This window comes from Pseudorca crassidens, chromosome 2 (assembly GCF_039906515.1).
Source record: "Pseudorca crassidens isolate mPseCra1 chromosome 2, mPseCra1.hap1, whole genome shotgun sequence".
NCBI lineage: Eukaryota > Metazoa > Chordata > Mammalia > Artiodactyla > Delphinidae > Pseudorca > Pseudorca crassidens.
The window spans coordinates 165,124,401-165,146,111 of NC_090297.1; the positions used below are offsets into that span (position 1 = coordinate 165,124,401).

Genomic DNA, 21,711 nt, shown 5'->3' on the forward strand with positions numbered 1-21,711 from the left:
TATAATATAAAATGAAAGTATGTAATATACACAACTGGACACATACCATTCCTTCGCAGGCATCTTTAAAAAGATTCTATGTCTGTTGCAGTTGATCAAAAGGCTCAAATTCTTGAGATAAAATTCTAATATGAAAGATTTCTCACGTAAAATTCCAGTTTCCTCTACAACTGTTCCTGATGGACAAATATGGCACTTTTTATCAGTTTGTTTTTTAATGCCATTCTATTTAAAGTTGTATGTATATAGGACACTCATTCCTTTAAAATTAGGTCATTCAGAAATGCCAAGCCAAAGTCCTGAAAATACTGACAATGCCTATCATATTGAAACAATTGGTTACTTTATCCATTGTTTTACTACTTTGTGAAGTTTTTTAAAGGAGGGATCAGCTTCAAAATGTAGAATTCTCTCTCATCTCACATCCTGCAACCATATAATTTATGATTCTGAAACATCAATATTTATGACCATATAATTACAAAACTAACCACTTACAATGTTTCATTCAAAATGGAAAGAGTCTAAAACTGGCCATGTAGCACAATGCTGTCAGGACTAATCTTCTAAGAAATGGCTTTGGTGAGTGTTTTTATTATAGTTCTATAAACTAAAAGACTCTCACATCTAATATGGAAAAATGTATTCAGAAACTGTAGAAACACGCTCGAGAAGACTCCCCCTGCCCCCCACCCCTTGTCATTTTCCCCATCTTTCTCTTCCTCTCTTTTCAAAAGAGTGAAACCAGATAATCTCAGCAGCATCTAAAATCTGATGAAGGTGAAAAGTATTTATTACTTAATCCCTGTCTGGATGTGACTTTTTAAAAACTTGATATATAATTGCCATATAACATTACATTAGTTTCAGGTGTACAACGTAATGATTCGATATTTGTATATATTGCAAAATGATCACCATGATAAGTCTTGTTAACATCCATTACCACACACATTTACAAAATTTCTTTTTCTTGTGAGGAGAACTTTTAAGATCTACTCTCTTAGCAACTTTCAGCTATACAATACGGTATTATTAGCTATGGTCACCATGCTGTATATTACATCCTCATGACTTATTTATTTTAGAACTGGAAGTCTGTACTCACTCTTTAATTAAAAGTGAATATGCTATATGCATACAATGGATTACTACTCAGCAATAAAAAGGGAAACTAATACACAGAGCAATTAGACAGTCTCAAAAACGTTATGAGTCAAAATTGCCAGACACAAAAGAGTATCTACTGTATGATTCCATTCATATGAAGTTTCAGAGCAAACAAAATAATTTATGGTAACAGAACTCAGAACAGTGCTTCTGGTGAAGAGAGAAGGAATGACTAAGAAGTGGCATAAAGGAACTTCCTGGGGTGACAGAAATGTTCTACATCTGACCAAGGTGTGCATTATACTAGTGTATACATTTGTCAAAACTGATCAAACTATACACTTAAATATGTGCATTTCCCTGTATATAAATTATACCCTAATATTCAATGAGAAGGCTGTCTTCTAGCTCTTTTTAGACTTTTTATTATCAAAAAATGTGAAATAATTCTTGGTCTCTATCAAGTATTCAGCATTTTTAAAAATATATCACCATTGCTCACCTGCAGTACATGTGATTTAACTTACCCACAGAAAAAATAGCTGGAAAGAACATATCAGAGAAACTATGGCCTGAAATGGGAAGGAGAACTGGCAATGATGGAGATTTTTCTAGTACTTTTCAATCTACCAGATCTGAAAACGTTTTACAAAAAATATTTTTTAAAGCCCTATGCTACATATTTATAGGTTTCATCTGCTAAAAGGAATTGTTGCCTTCATACGATCTCAACATATTACGCAGTCACCCAAACCACATGAATAGAAATTGTGAGTACACCCATAAGGAAGCAACTGGTTTTGTACTTCTTTTTTGTAAATGTTGATCACTATCAATAATAGCAAATATAAGACTCCTGTTTAGGCAGCCTCATCACAAATATATCTATCCCCCATGTTTAATAATAGAAATTACTAACAATAGAACCTTTTACTGAACTTTATAATTCAAGGCTTAGCAGGGACATCTAACCAGTTCACAGAAGGAGAAAATGGAAGGAAGGGTTTAATTGACTAAGAAGTTAATGGATAAAATAGATATAATATTACTTCATTTGCATTTTAGTAGGCTTCACACAATCCAAAAAATATGCATTTTGTTTTGTTTTGGTTTTTGGGTATTTTTGGCCACGCCACGTGGCTTTTGGGATCCTAGTTCCCCGACCAGGGATTGAACCTGGGCCCTCGGCAGTGAAAGTGTGGAGTCCTAAATGCTGGACCGCCAGGGAATTCCTGAAATATGCACTTTTACTGGTTTCCTATCCCTGATACATTTTTCTCTCCTCCTTTGGGAGAAATCAACACCAACAACCACATTCATGTGGAATTAGTTGAATGAGAAAGTTCAGCAAAACAACTGGACCACTCACCTTATGTTGGCTATATGCTGTGGCACAGGCTGATGCTGAAAATGGTCAGGCCACGGATGATGCAGGCAGAAGGATGGAGAGGGCTGAAGACAGCACGTTGTCTGATAAACAGGTGAATGGTTTGGACAGAGAGATGCAGAATACTCTGAGTGTGGCTGCATGCAACACGAGGCCAAAGCAGGAGGTGCTGCGGGGCCAGCCTCGGGATGGCACTCTTGGTGACTGTCATGGGTAGTCAAAGGGTGATGGTATGGGCAAGGATGGCAGCACAGGGATAACATCTGAGGCGTTCTTTGGTTGTCTAAAGGCAGAAAGGATGATTTAACTGTGCCATTAACTTGCAGGCATCCATTTGGACTCACTTTTGTTCTGGGCGCTTCTTTGGGGGTGAGTTGCTGGGCTGCAGGGTCTCCATCACAGGGGGTGAGGGGACTAGCGCTGGTAGCACTGGTTGCGATGCTGCCATTGCTCAGAACCACAAAATCGTTGTTTCCGTTGTTCATAGCCATGCTCCAATTTCTTGACCCTAAGAAAGAAAATGATATAAAATCATCCAGTTACAGTCAGGTAGGCAATTATGTAAAGAAGATAGGAAAACTATTTTAAAACAGCTCTTTAAAAACAAGGGTTCTTGCAGGAGTTGTGAAAGCACTGGGGGAAGCCCAGCTCACCTGCAACAGAACCAGCCATGGGTTAGGCCTCCTTTTCTTTCCTCCCAGCTACACCATGCACCTTGAGAACCCTCTCCTATCCCACTGACCACTTCCTCCCTGCCCCATCTCTATTTTCAGTGCCTGTCTTCTCTCCTCATCCTAGATGTGCAATTCAGTTAAGAATTAGAACATTTTAGGATGGGGGTGGGAAGGGGGTAGAAGAGACAGAAAATACCAATATCATTCTTTAGCTTTTCAATAATATCATGCTTAGGGTGTTCTGATATAGGAATAATGGGCAAAATGAAGGGCTACTCTGAAGCAATTAGTTGTGTAGGTTCAGATAATGTGGATAATCTTAAGAATGTTTTATGTCTTTGAAAAATGTCAAGAAAATATGATTTTTCCTCTAAGTCACTCAGGTCCTAGAATAAGAATAAACAAAAGAAAATAAAAACTAATTAGCTAAGCTAAGAACTGTGGCAACCAAGATATCAGATGCAAAAGTTTTATCCCCTACACCAATGAATGTAATGCTAAAAAAATAATAAAACATGCCACATAAGTTGCCGTGAACTTAATTTGTTTTCTATGCTATGTCCTACAGGTAGCAATGCTTGCACATAAGAAAAAGAATACTATGGCTGGGATTTGCTTCAAGTGAGATTTTTGTTATTAAGTTTTTCCCCTCCACCAAAGGGTCTAGGCCTTCAATGTAAATGAAAAATTAGTGTTCAAATTACCAGTAATATTTTTCTGTCCAGTCAACAAACAAACGCAAAGCCAGACAGCCTTCTTCCTCTCCCCTTGCCCACTTATCACCCTCTGACCAACATACACACAAAATGTGGAAATGTGCAATAAGAAAAATAGGTCATCAAATGCTAGTGGTCTATTTAACCTACATGTGAAAGCCAACAAGAAAAAAAGAAAACCATTGTTTGGCTCACTAACCCTTCTGGCATGGCATTTTTCTGAGTGGACAAAACAGCTTCTGGAGAAATCTCTCTCCAGTCTCTCCCCACCTCTGTCAGACACACAGGTACTAGAAGAAATCGTCTCTTTTCAGTCTGAGTACATGTAATGACAAACCCAGGTCACCCATGAGGAAGATTCCTATGCATATTTTCACCCAATTTATAAACTGCTCAACTGGGGTATTTCTGAACAGGGAATGCCAGAATGATGCATAACGTTTCAATGTGAACACTAATACCCAGAAGATACTCACTGTACTAGGATGCAAATTTAGCATTATTGACTTATTTTCCTTTCAGATAGAGCTCATCAAACACTCAAACACACACATACACACACACACACACACACACAGCCATTCAGCTATATAAACATCAACGCTGTAAGAAATGGAAGAATTCATGTAGACGTTAAAAAATTTCTTCATAAATTATTGTAGTGGAAAAGACAAAGCATTTATAAATATCAAAACATATATGTAAATCAAGCAGATGTTACTTCTCTCATCAGCCTTACCGTCACTTTGGAAAGTAGTCTGCCAATCCCGACTTCCTTTTATAATGAGCATTGAGAAGGATTTACTGGGGGGCCAACCCACACAGCATGTGGAATCTTAGTTCCCTGACCAGGGAATGAATCCACAGCCACTGCAGTGGAAGCACAAAGTCTTAACCACTGGACTGCCAGGGAAGACCCTGAGAAGGATTTTGAATTGTAGTAAACACAGTTGCTCTCTTCTTCAGTAAATCACTCCTGGGTATAAACACCTCCTACAAAACACTCAAATGATATCCCCAACACAAAGCATTGGTAGTTAAAAGTATTATCCAACTAGTGGGAAGATAAGGTAGATAAACTGGGAAGAGCCCTAAAGTGACCCAGGAGGCAGAAACTCTAATCTTTTTTCCATCACTTTCTTAACGTGCCATCTCAGCAAGATCTGCTCCCTTAAGCTTCCTTTTACTGAAGGATATATCCTCCCTTTTGTTGTTAACAAAAGAAAAAGCTGTATGCAAATGTTCTGAAAACAATAAAACATATTAATCAAAGGCCATCTAAAAAGGCACTAGAGTTTTTAAAAAGTTAATTGAAATTTAAGATGTTTATTTGTATGGTTAAGTGAAAGATAGTCTAGAAAATGTAAGAAGCAATTGCTTGGTGAGATAAATTGCCATTTCTTGGAATTAAAAACTCTCATTGTACAGATACTCCACAGAACTCACAGAGGGCATAAGCTTTCTCTTGCCTCTACCCATGACTCATGTTCCCAAGCCTTCTCTTCAGACCTCAGCCAAGCTACCAGAGCTGATGCAATCTTCTAGGCTGAATGGGAAAATCAAGACCTCCTCTTGGCCCTTCCATCAGGATAGAAGGAAGACTTTTTCTAGTTTGTCGATTTGTTCTGACCATCCTAGGTTGGTTAATATCATTTCAGAGAGCCTATTTTTGGTATTCAATTCAATCAGCCCTATTAACTATAATCACAGCTGTCAGGTGGGTTACGCTAGTGAGAAGTATCTAACAAAAATCCTCAAAGTTTTCAAGTGAAACTGGGCTTAAGACAGAGCGCCATCAACCTGGAACACTCATCAAAGTACCCTGAAATCCTCTCTAGACTCTCCGAAATTTCATCTGTTTCCCTATCTTCTAATTAAATCTGCTTTTCGTCAGGAAAAATAATTTTTCTTTTTCTTTGTAACAAGAATTACAACTATCATTCTCTCTTATTTTTATTGCAAATGCATCATATTGTAGTTACATAAGAGTTAAATAGATTTTTGCAGGCCAGCCAAGGGACCTAATCACCATTTATAACATTTTTTCCCCAGTGTGGTAAAATGCAGTTCAAGTGCCAAATAACTGACTTACGAATGATTTCTGGAGCACAGCTTGTTTTGTAACTTGGAGATTTCTTGTAATGAAGTAGGTACAAGTGGAGAGTAAAGAATAATTTGAACTCTGACTTTGGCTCGTATTTGAAGAAAGTCATATAAGCTTTTTATGATTCACTTTCTTCAATCATAAAATGGGAACAATCAAATTGACTTTATAAATAAGTTGTGGGTTATAAGTAAAAAATAATAAAAAAGCAAAAGCAGACAAAAATTGTTCTAAGAAATGTTTACAGATTAAGTTCAGTGGATGCATTTGTGTAAGAATTCAGGTGACCAGGAGAACAGCAAAGTTTCGATCTAAAGTCAAGAGTTGACGGCTTCCCTGGTGGCGCAGTGGTTGAGAGTCCGCCTGCCGATGCAGGGGACACGGGTTCGTGCCCCGGTGTGGGAAGATCCCACATGCCACGGAGCGGCTGGGCCCGTGAGCCTATGGCCGCTGAGCCTGCGCGTCTGGAGCCTGTGCTCCGCAACGGGAGAGGCCACAACAGTGAGAGGCCCACGTACGGCAAAAAATAAATAAATAAATAAATAAAGTCAAGAGTTGACCTTAAGGCCACACAGAGAAAGACCTTATTTCTTTAGAAATGAGACAAATGAGAAAAAAATTTGGTCTGAGCCAGAGAGAACAGGAAAAGAGATGAGAGAGTGGAAGATTCAACATCATAAAAATGAATTATTGTGATAAATGTAATGCTATGTGATTATAAATGCAGTGATAATAGTATTTATGCGGGAAGTTTAAAATAAGTTTTGGTTCAAATATAATGAACAATTTTAAAAGAGCTTTGTTGAAATCACCTGTTTTCCCCAGGGCCCTAACACACAGGGACTGTCAAAAGAAAGCTATTCTTGAGACACTGGCTTGAGGTGTGATGGAGCCCCATGGCCAGATATTTTAGTGTATTTCCTGTTGTTCATGAATATAACATGCCAATATCAACACATCCGAAGCCACTAATCTCACACCTCCTATTTCACCTTTTCTATACTAGCATTTTTATGTCCTGAGTGCTTTAGCTGTTTGGGGACTGACTATAAGGCCTTTGGCCAAAGACCATCTTTTGATTACATTTTAAAATTTAAGATATTTTTCTTTGAGCCTCAGCTCTTCACATGTAGAAATCAGGATGGGAACCAGTGTCCACCTCATAGGATTACTATGAGAATGTAAAAATATTTTGAAAACCATAAAGGGCTATGTATTTACAATGGAAGAATTATTATTATTGCTTGATTGAGTGATGAGAATATAAAAAAATATGGAATGATGCTTCCTAGTTCCAAAGCTGAAATTATGTTTTAAAATGGCATCAGAGATATCTGTGGCTTAGAAGAAATGGCCTGGGTGGGTCTGAATTTGAAAGCTGACTCTACAGGTTACTAACTTTGAGAACCTAGGTCAAGTTATTTACATTCTTAGAGTCTCTAAGTGTTGATTCTTCTTAGAGTTAAATTTGTTTGAAATGCAAATTGGTGCAACCTTCTAAAAGAGCAACATGGCACTACTAATCAAAATTTGAAATACCCTCATCCTTTGACTCACAATTCTACTAGGAGTTTACCCCTTTGGATATACTTGAACAATGTGTAAAGATAAATGTCTGGATAAAGATGCTCACTGCACCACTGCTTGTAACAATGAAAACAAAAAAAAACAAGGGAAACCACCTAACTTATCAATAGGGGACTTAAATTCTGTTATATCTATACCTTGGGTACTCTGCACAACAAAAAAGAATGAATTAAATCAGGATTATTGCTAGGGAAAGAAGTCCAAAGTACATCTTCATGTGTGAATAAAACCTAACTGCAGAAGAGCCTATGTGGTATGAATCCATTTCATTAAAAAAGTGGCGGAAACACACATGTATGGTTAGTATATACACAGATAATTTCTAGAAGGACATAAGAAAATGCTAACATTGTTTCCTGCTGGAGAGTTGGACTGGGCCATTTGGAAGGGTAGAGAAGACTTTCACATTTTACCTTCTGTACTGCTTGCAACTTTTACTACAAATGTGCCGTCTTCATAGTAATAAAATATTAATGAAACAACATATAAAGTTTCTAGCACAGTGACTAATAATGAACAGAAGATAACTATTATTAAAATGCAAAAACAGAAGCAAACTTATTTCACCTTAAAGGGTAAACAGTCGTCTCTTCACTGGATGCATTTTTAATTGTTTGTCTTCCAGTACATATCTGCTTTCTTACAATAGCACCCTACACAATCTATCAAATAACTGGATAAAGCAGGAAATCAAAAAGGATTTAAGGAGCAAGAACAGATGAATACAAACTATTCGGAAAAAGGTTTTCAATATATCTTATCTCCCAGCTTCCAAATTTTGGGAAACATAAATTATTATTTGTTGGACCAAAGCTATCTATGAACCAAAAGTATCATGACTAGTTTCATAAGCATTAAACAGAGAATACAGAGAAGAAATATAGAGGCATTTCAATCACATGTAAAGAGAAAAGTCATCAGAGCTCATGTGATTAGAAGGTTCAAACAATTACATCCTACTCTGGGCTCAGGACACTTACACCTATAAGATCAAAGGAAATTACCCTGCTTCAAAGACTTAAAAGTAGTATCTCATTGGAAATGCTATCATATAATCATAGTAGGAACTGCTGGAATTATGGAAATTTTATTCATCAACATATTACATGTGAAAATATGCTAATGACACACAATTTACCCAAAAGATGCCATCAAATTATTTAGGTGGCTCAACATCCAAAAAGCGTTATGAAAGCCTCTTAGCAGCTCCTTGCAATTGGAAGCCATAACTGTTTTTGTGGCCAGAAAACTGTCAAGTTAAAATCTAGAGGTAATGTGGAAGAGAATACACAGACATGTTCCAATTACCACAGTAACCACTCAGCAAAGCCATCACTATCCTTGACAAACGCAGGGCTCAGATAGCCTGAAGGAACAACATCTTCATCCGCATCAACAGTTATACTGGTACACCTCTGCGGTATTGCCAAACACTTTCACACACATGATCTCACTTGAGTTATCCTCCTAATAGCCCTCAGAAAAACAGGTGTGGCAGGCATTACCGCTCTACTTTGCAAAAGAAAACTTGAGACACAGAGTCTCAGATGGTAAGGCCAGGAAGTCTGATGCTGAGGTTTTGAAGGCTTTCTGCTTAACTACATTCCATAAGCTTAGATAATGTATTCCAGAATAACCCTTTGCTTCATCAGATTCATAACATCAAACTTAACAATAAATGGCAAGGCTGAATCAAAAACAAGATCCCATATTGTAGCCAATCATCTTTTTCAGAAGTGATGTTCCCTATAACACAGTTTCACTAGACAAAATACAAAACACTGATAACAGTGTTTCTCAAACATAGGGATCACTTGGGGATGTTGCTAAAATGTAGATTCTGATACAGTCCATCTGGAGTGGGACAAGAATCTTCCAACAACAAGCCCATACCGTTGGTCCCTGGAACACACTTTGTGTAGCAAGGCAAAAGCACAAACTAGGTGCGGAGGCTACAAGAGAATCAGGCCTAAGGAATGGCAAAATGATGCTCAATTAAAGCAGAATGGATGCAACAAGCAGGGAAATGATACCAGTTAACAGAGAAATAAAGTCCTGTTTTTCTAATTAAGACAGAAAAGTAACAAATTTTAATAGTAGAGGTTCTAATTGATAACCAAGTTTAATTATGGCTTATTTCAGGACTCCTAAACTGTTGTGTACATAGAAATAACAACCAATCAGATTTTAATCTTCTTAGTGTAATGTATATGGATTGAAGCACCTTGCCCAGTTAACTGGGTGAGACAATCTTTTTCTCTCAAGTGGTACTAGATATTGGAGATACCTGAAGTCTTTTTTTCATACCAGTTATAAAGGCAGTTTGGGAGTACCTGTATTCATTATGCACCAAACCTGTTTTAATATGAAATTGCTCCCCTAAAATTGCTTGATACTTATCCTAAAATGATGGTCTCATTTCTTATCACTGGTACCAAGATGCCCTATTAATAGCTAGTGCTATGGCAAGAGAAAAAACAGCTGCTCTAAACGCACCAGAGAAACAGACAAAGAAGTATATTTGTGGCATCTTCTAGAATGGGACTGTGAAAGCTGGATGGTAGAAGGACATCAGCCAGGTTTTTTCTCTAGGAATATTATTTCCCTTCAAAGGGCTATTAAAATGTTTTTTTATCATCTCACTGTGTCAGACACTTTCCTCACAATACCTCTATGAAGATTTTGTTAAACCCATTATAGAGAAAACTGAGGGTCAAAAATATTACAGTGTAACTAATGCAAATCACATGATTGGGATTCAATCTTAGACCAGGATGTCTCTGAAAGTGAGGCTTTTCAACCAACCTCAAGATGCTTCTAGGGCAATGCCAAGTTCAACTAGCTTTTATGGGACCACTAGAGGCTACTGATATAAAATTCAGTCTGAAGGTCCACGTGAAAAATATCCTCTGAATTCAGTATTTCCCAAGACAGTTTTAAAAGGTATAATTCAGCATTCAAGAGTGTCAGAGACATATTTCACTGAATTAAAAGAAGTGCTATCTACCCATGTATCATATTATCCAAACCTGAAAAGCAAGACAATGGATTAATCTTTGTTGTCATGTAGTGTCTGGACTATTTCAAAATAATGTAATTGTGACCTGACAGCAAAATCTGTATCTTTAATCAAAGAATCAGGCCCTCTTAAGGAACTAAAAAGTATAGTCTTAAATAAAGAAACATAATCTTCTCTCCTTCTGAGATGAATTAAATTTTCTTATTTTTCTTTGAGTTCATGAACTTTCTACAATTAAACTCTCCTTCAATAAGAACACTTTAAGTATCTTCATTTAATCACCTATAAGCATTTTATACGTTGCAAAGAATTCTACAGAAATTAGGTACTACTGCTATCATTCCCCTTAATCATAAACTGCAATAAATTAGAAGCCATTTTCTCAAAGAAACAATGTTATACGTTTGAGAATCTATACCACTTAATAAACATTTAATAAGAACCCACTAGGTATTACTATGCTTTGCATCACACTACGAGAAAGCAAACTGTTGTGTTCTAGGAAATCTGAAAATAAGGGATCACCATTCTTCTACAATGAAAACTCACTGCTGCCTATTAATTTTTTTTTTTTTTTGCGTTACGCGGGCCTCTCACTGTTGTGGCCTCTCCTGTTGCGGAGCACAGGCTCCGGACGCGCAGGCTCAGCGGCCATTGGCTCACGGGCCTAGCCGCTTCGCGGCATGTGGGATCTTCCTGGACCGAGGCACGAACCCGTGTCCCCTGCATCGGCAGGCGGACTCTCAACCACTGCGTCACCAGGGAAGCCCTAAATTTATATTATCAAGAAGGTAGTTTCAACTTATGCTAACAAACATCATCTTTGAAAATGAAATATACCTAACATTTTTATATAACCTCTTTTAAATATGATTATACACAAGATGTATAGATAAAGGCACCAATAAAGATAAACTATAAATGTTACATGTTTTATTTTTACAAAAACCATTCATAATATTTACAAACAGCTTAATGATACAGAAGAAAAATTAAAATTGACAGATACAGTTTTCCCCTTGCCCAGATTTACAGAACTATATTGATAGATAAGAGTTAAAAAACATTAGGAAGATATTATAGTGTATGTGCCATAGCCAATCTGAAGACACTGCATTTGGAAAGCAGTCTTATTGCTAGATATGAATTAGGTTGTCAAGGCTGAGATTTATACTTATGGGGTGAATGATAGGAATTTCAGGGCTGTGGAAACATCAGTCTCATTTTTCTCATGTTTCATGTTTAATGTACCTTTGGTAGAAGGTCTATGTGGGAAGAGAAATGTGGGTGTAAAATTAAAAAGTTTATCTTTTACAGTCTGGGATAAATGATAGTCGAGAACATCATCTTTTTAGCATAAACACTTATTTACCTAAATATATATTTCAAGAGCAGTATCACTATATTGCAGTTATTAAAGCAGAGATCTCTTTTCCAAGATCCTCCACCAAAATTATCATTCCACAAAATATTCACCACTTCTCCCCACACTTACAACAAGTGTTATATCCATAAGCATCAATACCCTTAAAAAAGAGAAAGAGAAAGTATTCTTTTATCTTTGAGTTCCTATTTCAAAGATATGAATGAGTTTCAATTCTATAAAGCTGCAATAATTTCTTTTAACCCTAAGTCTGAAGATTTATGTTCATTTGCATAACTAAGAATATACAAAATAAAACTAGAGAAGTTTTTATAGTCAGAAATGTCGATCTCTGGTCTTTCAAAAAAAATTCTAGAAAGCCCACTAAAAAGTTGTTATTTAACTCAAGAATCAGCTGAGACATCCATTTGGACTCTGCTGCAAGTCTTGAAGGGAACACAATAAATATAACAAATATTCACAAAGTTACAAGTCTATTACAGTGGTTTCAACCCATTCTGCACACTAGAATCACTTCAGTAATATGAAAAAAAATTACAGACACAGGGCCCTGGTCCCAGACGTTATGATTTAATTCATATTGTAATGGGGTGTGGACATTAGCAGTTTTAAATGCTCCCCAGATGATTCTAATGTGCAGCTAGGGTTCAGAACGACTGATTTATACTTTTAATTAATGCTGATCCATTTATAAGAGCAAGCAACTGCCACTCAAAATATTCCATATTGGTTCAGAAATTATTGCTTGAAATGCAGAATATTGCTGTATATTCAAAAACATTTGGACCTGGTACTCCATGTTAGACATGTGTTATAGTATTTGGATTAGTTTTACTTCTTTTGGGGTTATCCTTGACATTATAAGCGTGGGGACAAGGGTGCAGGGAAGAGAAATCCTTAATAAGACATTAGTTTGAGAGACAACAGTGTGGAATTCATGTGGGACAATGTTGTGGAAACACAAAACAACTTGTCACACAGTCTCAAGTACTTATAGATCATTTGGATAGAGTTTAGGGTATAGCCAATTGGACTAACAAGTTTATTGAACCCTCAAGAAAAAATATCTCCCCAACCCCTGGTCAGTATCCAATATGAAGTCCCAAGCATCTCTATTAAAAGAGGATGTTCCCTAAAGTTTTGTGCCAAAAAAAGAAAGAGAAAGAAAGAAAGAAAGAGAGAAAGAGAGAGAGAGAGAGAGAGAGAGAGAGAGAGAGAGAGAGAGAGAGAGAGAGAGAGAGAGGAGGAAGGAAAGAAGGAAGGAAGGAAGAAAAAAAAGAGAAAAACAAAAGGAAAAAGAAAAGAAAAAATACTTCTGATTGCATTTTAAGCATTTTAAACGTTTCAATTCTAGAGTCAGACAACCTCCAGACACCAGGCCTCCTATCTAGCCTCACATCCTAGTAAAAAAAGAATTAATCACAAGATGCTTTGGTAATAAACAGGACCCCCAAGATGTGATAGGTTTAGCTTTAGGCCGTAAGATTTCATCTGAAATTATTCTGCCTCAACTAAAATCACAAAACATTGAGCAATCTATCTGTATCACTATAGCTCTTCCCCAGTAGAAACAGGATCATATGACTGAGTTTAACTCATGTTGTTGAACAGATCACAAGCATGTCTAAAGACACCATGAATGTTTAATACTTTACACATCTCATAACCCTCAAAATTTAGCAGCTCAAAGGAAAAAACCATCACCGAGATAAATCAAAATAAGAAAATGCTACATGCACGTATTATGAGGCAAAAGAATGTGAAGGGATTTTTAAAAAACGTCTACCATAAAGACAAAAACTGAAATCAATCACCATAAAGCACATGAAAGTTGTTTGATTTAGATGGTAACCTGTTGTTTCTTCATATTACACTTAGAATTATCTAAGCTTTTCCCACCAATGCTAAGTATCTGACACCAGGCTCCACTCCCTGCTGTTTTGTGAAGTTTGAGAAGTAGCAAATCAAATTTCCTAGAGCAGCTCCCCAAATGGGTTCTTCCCTGCAGAGTCCAGCAAATCAAGTCTCAGGGGTATCCTTCAGTCTACTGAGCAACTTGGGAAACATATCTCAAGGTATTTGTATGAGAAAATTGAAGACATCCTTTAACTTAAAGGACACTGAGATTTACTTTCAGCTTAGAAAAACATCAAATATTTGAATTGGATCAGTAAAGTAACTCTTAGCAAGAGTCTGGGTACACCTTTCATAAATCTTTTTCTATTCCTTACTTAAATTATCATTATAAATACTTGTGCATTCTGCTGTTTGCTTTCTTGTATACATTAGGTGAACTGAAATTCCATCTATATTGTTCAAGTGGGATTCTTGTTTGCTCACAAAGGTAATTAAATCGTATTTTTCAGTTAAATAGGTGAATGTCCTTATTTAGACAGCATATAATATAAATAGGTGAATGTCCTTATTTAGACAGCATATAATAAAAACTATTGTGAATAGTTTTCTTCGAATCTATTATGCGAGCCTGAAATAAGTGAGCCTGTTGAATAGTGATTAAAATGATAAAAGAATAGAAATTAAGAGAGGGAGAACAAAGGGCCACCCTCTTCCCCAAGTCTTGCTTTACTCATATATTTAGTTGCTTTGTTTTATATTTTTTCCAAAAGCCTGAGAAGTTAAGCAGTTCATTTGTCTTGATCCTAAACACCGTTTTATTTCCCGTGTTAGGATGTGATCAGGAATTGTAATTTTTGAAAAACTGGAAATGTTCATACGGTCAGTGTGTCAAGGCTGTCCATCGCCCATACTGAGCTATAAGAGAGTTATAAGAGTTGAACTGTTGAGGGTGCTCTGATCCAATCCCAGAAATGAAAGTAGAATGAAAGGTAAAGAATTGGTACACAGCAGACACTGAAAAGCAGATTTCCCCAGTTGCCAAAAAAGCATTGAGTGGTTCAATACAAACTAAAAAGACAACTGGGATTAGAGTAAAATGTGGACTGAAACCATTTTATAATATATATCATTTCCCAGACCGAGGCAAGGTTAACATGTATTTACTAAACTGCTTTGTAGGTCATTCATTTCAGACACTTAAACATTACATATTTTTTCATAATCAATGCAAATAGTTCATGCTCACAATTCTATAATTCACATCTAAGATGCAAGCTATATGAAAAATGGAAATACATAAAAAATACTCTGCCTTATCTTTGTATACTAAAACAAAAACTGACAAATGAAGTATAATCATCCAATAAAATACTCCAATATTTAAGATTTGGCAAAGAAAGCATCCTAAGATAGTTTATTAAGAGACATAATTTTTAAAAAATAATGCCAAGACTATTTAACATTTTAAAAAGTAGAAATGTGTCAGCAGACATTAAAACCATGGGAAGTAGTAAAGCCACTACCAGTGGAACACTCTAGAGTTTATTTACATAGTTTAGTGACTTCCCAGCCATCAAAGGGAATTAGAGTTTTCTTAAATTATAAATTATCATCTAAAATAACCCTCTTGTGGGTAAAAAGGACATAGCCATTCTTTTCCTTTCAACAGGAATACCTGTTAAAGAAAATTTTAGCAAATTGTAAAGTATGCTCTCTATTTCTTGCATTATCCCTGAAGAAAGTCATTTATGGTCAGTCAATGATTTGCATGAAATACCTTGGTTCTTGCCAAATTTTTATCCACTTGGTTTTAAAAAATTTTACATTTTACTACAAAACATACAAATATTTCACAAGTTAAACCAGTTTGAAATTTTCTACTAGTCACATGTAAATTATCCATTCTAATTTTAAGCAAAAGTAAATATGGCAAATACATTCTGATTTCTACTTTATGTACTAAATACAATTATAATGTAGCTGTCATTGCCACCATTAAAATGAATACAATGCACAAAACGTTTAATCACCTCAAAAACAAATTGAGGGTGTATAGCGAGATGTGTATTTAAAATGAACATTGATAAAAATTAAACTTGCTGTGGAAGTTTGGCTCGCAAGTGTATATCTTCACTCAACTTCTCTTTTTATAAGTTGGAAGATGTAATATTTTACTATTTTCTTACAATGTTTAATTCACAAAAGTGGTTAAAGTGATTCCTACAATCCTACATCTATTTTTCTACCAACTGGCGATGAGAGAAGCACGTATTTTCCAACTTCTGATCTAGATAGTGGTTAAAGAAGAATCTCAAATCATGAAACAGCTAAACAACTTGAAATCTAAAGTTTCTTCCCAACTTCATAAAAAAAGCACATTTGAATAAACCTTAAGAAACAACTTACCTTACCTTACTGTGCTAGACTATCATTCAATAAAACTTCGTAAGATTTTAATGCATTCAGATGCCGTTCAAAGCTTACACTGAAAAAAAATTGTGAGCTGGAATTTTAAATTAATCCAAGAAGCGCACAGCAAAGTTCAGTTTTTAAATAAGTTCTCCCCAAATAACACATTCACAGAAGCATGAGTAAATGTATTACCTTTATGTTAAAAGAAGAAACGTCCCTGGTTCAGTTTGGTCTGCAAATGATTGCAGTGGCCACAGCCGAAACTGGCCGCAGGAACAGAGCACACAGAGAGCAACCAGGGAGTCTCAGGAGTAGCTCCTCGGAGCGGCGGGACAGACGGAATGACAAGCACATGCAGATTGCTTTGAATTAAGCATGTTCGTTCGGGGCTGGAACTTTCCGTATTTGCTCTCCTATAGGACAGGAGAGTTTTTCTCCTACTTAACCCCTGGGGGCAAGGTCTCAATAATGGTAACAGCTGGCATACAGAGGGGCTTGATCTGAGCACAAGGTCAGCAAGCCAGGATATGAAGGTGACATGTAATTTCTAGCCTTTTCCTGCTTCTACAGGGAAATTGCACGAAGGACTGTTTTTAGTTATAACTTCCTTTGATCTTTTGGATTTAAAGTTACTTAGTAGATTAAAGCCATGCTAGCTGATATTATTTGCTTGCTTAGGCTAACTTAAGTGTTACAGATTCAGTTTTCTGACACATAGGGCTACTGCATTTAAAGTAACACAAATAAACACCAATCCGTGTTTATTTCCAAGTTCCGGGGATTCTTGTGTTCTTTCACAAATGGCTTTTGAGACTCTGCTTTTAAGGCAGAAAGTTCATAATTTTTAAAAGAGGCAGAGTCTTCTCTATTAAAAAGGAAAGTATTATTTAAAGCAGTTGTGTTTCTCTTCAATTTTCCTAAACAAAAACAGTTTGTTACATGAATTTGACACTGCTTTTTTAGAAATTTGTGGTCCTATTGATGCCAGTATTAAAAATTTCACAGCCACAACGACAAAAAAACCTTACAAAAACCTGCAAACAAATGCTTTAAATTTACACATGACATCCATTGGCAAATAAGTGATCATTTACTGCATCCATGAAATCTAACTTTTCATGACTTCTTTAATAAAAACGTATAAACAACTCTTTTAACAGGCTGTACTGATAGCAATTTCAAAATTAAAGACGATAACACGAGTAATCAAAGAAAAAATAGGTAAAATTGGACTTCATCAAAATAAAAAAAACTTTTGTACATCAAAAAACATTATCAAGAAAGTGAAAAGAAAACCTACAGAATGGGAGAAAATATTTGCAAACCACATAACTAAAAGGCTAGTAACCATAAAATATAAAAAACTTACAAATCAGCAATAAAAAGACAAATAATCCAATTTAAAAATAGGCAAGGTTTTGGAATAGAGATTTTTCTAAAGAAAATATCCAAATGGCTAATATGCACATAAAAAAGATGTTCAACATCACTAGTTATTAAAGAGTGCAAATTAAAACCACAATGAAAAACTACTTGACATCCACTAGGATAGCTATAATCAAAAGAAGAAACAGGGGCTTCCCTGGTGGCGCAGTGGTTGGGAGTCCGAGTCTGCCTGCTGGCGCGGGGGACGCGGGTTCATGCCCCGGTCCGGGAAGATCCTACATGCTGTGAAGCGGCTGGGCCCGTGAGCCATGGCTGCTGAGCCTGTGCGTCCGGAGCCTGTGCTCCGCGATGGGAGAGGCCACAGCAGTGAGAGGCCCGCGTACCGCAAAAAAAAAAAAAAAAAAAAAAAAGAAGAGAGGGAGGGAGGGAACAAATACTGGCAAGGATATGGAAGAAATGGAACATCATACACTGCTGGTGGGAACATAAAATGGTATAGCCACTGTGGAAAATGGTCCAGCAGTCCCTCAGAAAATTAAACATAGAGTTACCATATGACACAGCAATTTCACTCCAGGTACACTTGATCCTCATTATTTGTGGATTCCGTATTTGCATATTTGCCTACATGCTAAAATTTGTGATCCCAAAATAATCCTCACGGTGTTTCTCAGTCCTTCAGACATGTACATACACAGAGTAGGGGAAAATTTGAGTCTTCCAATAAACATGTTCCCAGGTGAGGTTGAACAAGGTGACACACTGCCTTCTTGTTTCAGTTCTCACACTGAAAACAAGTGTTCCTTTTGCAGTCTATTTTGGTGCCATGTTTTTCACATTTTTGTGCTTTTGTTGGCAATTTCACTGTTTAAAATGGCCCTAAAGTGTCACGCGCAGTGCTGTCTAGTGTTCCTAAGCTCAAGAAGGCTGTGATGTTCCTTACAGAGAAAATACATGTGTTAGATAAGTTTACTTAGGCATGAGTTAATGGTGCTGTTGGATGTGAGTTCAATGTTAATGAATCAACAACATATATTAGATAAGGTAACTTTAAACAGAAACACACACAAAGCAAGGTCATGTATTGACTATATATCAAAAATGTGACCAGAGTCTTGAAGGAACCTAACCATGACTCAGTATTCACTAATTCAGTGTTTGCAGAGACTTTAAAGAATGTAACTACTGCAAATGAGGAGAATCGACTGTATATATACCCAAGAGAATTGAAAACGTATGTTCATAAAAAACTTGTAATGAATGTTCATAGCAGCATTATTCACAACAACCAAGGAATCAACTCAAATGTCCATTAAATGATGCATGGATGAGCAAAATGTGGTACACACATACAATGGAATATTATCCAGCCATAAGAAGGAATAAAGCACTGATACATGGTACAACATGGATGGACCTTGAAAACACTATGCTAAGTGAAAGCCAGACACAAAATGTCACATACTGTATGATTCCATTTACATGAAATATCCAGGATAGTCAAATCCATAGCGATAGAAAGTAGATTAGTGGATGCCAGGGGTTGGGGGATGGAGACAGAGGACAGGGAGTGACTGCTAATAGATTTGGAGTTTATTTTGGGGTGATGAAAATGTTCTAGAATTAGATAGTGATCATGGTTGCATAGCTTTGTGAATACAGTAAAACCCACTGAACTGTACACTTTAAAATGGTGAATTTTATGGTACGTGGATTCTATCTTGATAGAAAAATAAGGAAGGTATAATATTCTAGCCATTAGCCCAATGGTTCTCAAATTTGAATGTGCATCAGAATCTCCTAGAAGGTTTGGGAGGAGGCAGATTGCTGTGTCTCATCCCCAAAGATTCTGATTCTGAGGTCTGGGATGGAGCCGGAGAATTTGCTTTTGTGCATGTCCGTAGGTGATGCTGACTCTGCTGGTCTGAAACCCACATTTTGAGAACCAGTGTATTAAAGACAGTATATGAACTTTTAGAGGGTAGGAAAGGTAACTTTCATCTCTGTATCTTCTAAATTTACCTAGAAAAGAGCCAGTCTTGGGGATGAAAAAGACAGGGAGGGAGGGAGGGAAAAGGAGAAGTATTTACTCAAGTAAATATATTGAAGAGTCAGTCTCTGAAATCTTAGGGTATGCTGGTTTCATGCCATACGTATGCCAAATGCTGTAGTACCTAAAAATCCCCCAAAAGGAATTACAGAATTTAAATGAAAATGAAGGTATTTTTAACATTCTTTGATCATCTGAATAGTACTTTGGTTTAGTTTATTAAAACAGCTAATCCCATTTCATTGTGCATGTTACTGCAAGAGATGTAAACAAAGGTTCTAGAGTTGTGGATCCCATAAATTACTTCAAGAAACCTCTTAAATTAGTTAAGATGTCACAGAAACCAAAGACCTGAACTCAACTCATAAACATGTAAATTCTTATTTCCATTTTTAGCAAAGGTACTGATTTGTACATTTAATCACTTTATTTAAAAATGGGTCTATGTTAAAATACAATTACAGTGCAATTTAAAGTACACTTCTAGTATTGTCACATGGAATCCATTATTATTTTGTAGATAATAATCAGGATTATTTCCAATCTCTTTGTATGTTTCTCAACATACTAAAGTGAAAAAGAAAATGCTAATAACCTTACAAAGTTCTAAGGTTCTCTGAAAACAGTATCCCTTTTTTTCTTGGATCACATTACTTAGGTATCTTTCTTCATTACTAGGAACACGGAAAGGTTACAGGAGAGGGACAGAGAGACAAGAGCTGGCCAGAGAGGCACAACAGTTAGTACTTTTTAAAAAGTGAAAAAAAACACCTGCTGGTTCATTAAACTCTTTCACATCTGAACTCAGTCCAAAATGTGATTCTAGATGTTGTTATATTTATTGACATTTAGAAGTCCCATCTATTAATCTTTGTGTGTGTGTGTGTGTTAAATGTCAAAACAGTTACGAATGAATAAACCGCGGTCTAAGGTAGATGGTAGAGTTCTGCTTCAGCAAGATTTTTACTTCAGTAGGGTGAAGTCAATAGCTTTGTCATTGGAAAGTACAAGTTCAGAAAAGTAATGACAGGAAAGTTCTTCAGATAATATTCTACATTGTGTTTTAGTGTTTCTAGAGTACAGATTGTTAGGTACACGCTAAAGACTTCAGCCCAGAACATTATTATGTTGCTCAAGTCAGAGCCAGAACAGGGAAATCCATGGAGTCCTAAAGTGCAGTCTCAGCACTGCCACTCACTAGCTCTGTAACCTTGAACCAGTCACTTAATCCAGAGCTTAGGGCCTCCTACTTACAAAGTCCATACATTAGATGAAATAATCTCACAGGTCCCTCTCGACTCTGATTTCAGTTTTTATGAATTTGGATACCACTCAAATGGATAAAACGAATCCCAGTTTTACTATTCAAATTTGGATTAAGAAAAAAAATATACAGTCAAAGTTGAGTCAGTGAGTTTGGAGCAAAGACCATAATGCAAGCAAATTGAAGCAGAAACAAAATAACTGTGATGCTAAAATTCCTTTCCATCAAGGTGGAAATATGTGCGTCAGTCTTACATATTCCTCTCACCTGAATTTACATTTTAAAATCTTATCACTTCTTTGTAAATCTCATTTCCTGTTGAAAACTCTACCTCCAAAAGCTACAATTCTTACAAATGAAAATGTTATCACCTTGCTTATCTTCCACAGTCTGACATCTAAAGAATCTGCTCTTCACCCTCATAGTAACCTCCAGCCCTGGAGTCCTTAACCGTGTCCTCTTCTAGTTTTCCTTGCTTTGCACTTTCTTCATACAGATCTGATAGTCATCATTTATTTACTTTACAAGCCTTTTACTGTGCCAGCCTTTCAAAGGTCTCCCCTAAACTTGCTCTCCCACTCTTTTTCTTTTCCTCCAAGGTTTGCGAATGTTACTGAAAAAAGTCACCAGAGAGGGAAGCGGAGACCTCAACCAAATGCAGACTCTCACCTCTGGAGGGTTCTCGGAGCTACTGAGATTCGTCTCATCTATCACAGATTCTTCACTGAAATCCCCACAGGGACTGCTGGAAAGCTTTCCCA

General features: G+C 36.5%; 1 protein-coding gene across 12 annotated transcripts in view; it reads right to left on the reverse strand.

Moving 5' to 3' along the window:
- Nucleotides 1–21,711, reverse strand: part of DISP1 (dispatched RND transporter family member 1) — a 204,128-nt gene that overhangs the window by 48,059 nt on the left and 134,358 nt on the right. For 6 of the 12 annotated variants that reach the window (XM_067729681.1, XM_067729679.1, XM_067729683.1 and 3 more), the window contains one exon: nt 2,480–3,005. In XM_067729681.1, the coding sequence (XP_067585782.1) occupies nt 2,480–2,988 (509 nt within the window). In that variant the 5' untranslated portion in view covers nt 2,989–3,005. Of the gene's footprint in view, nt 1–2,479; nt 3,006–16,442; nt 16,696–21,711 lie in introns of those variants that run through there. The other 6 variants (XM_067729687.1, XM_067729688.1, XM_067729689.1 and 3 more) reach the window with 3 other exon arrangements.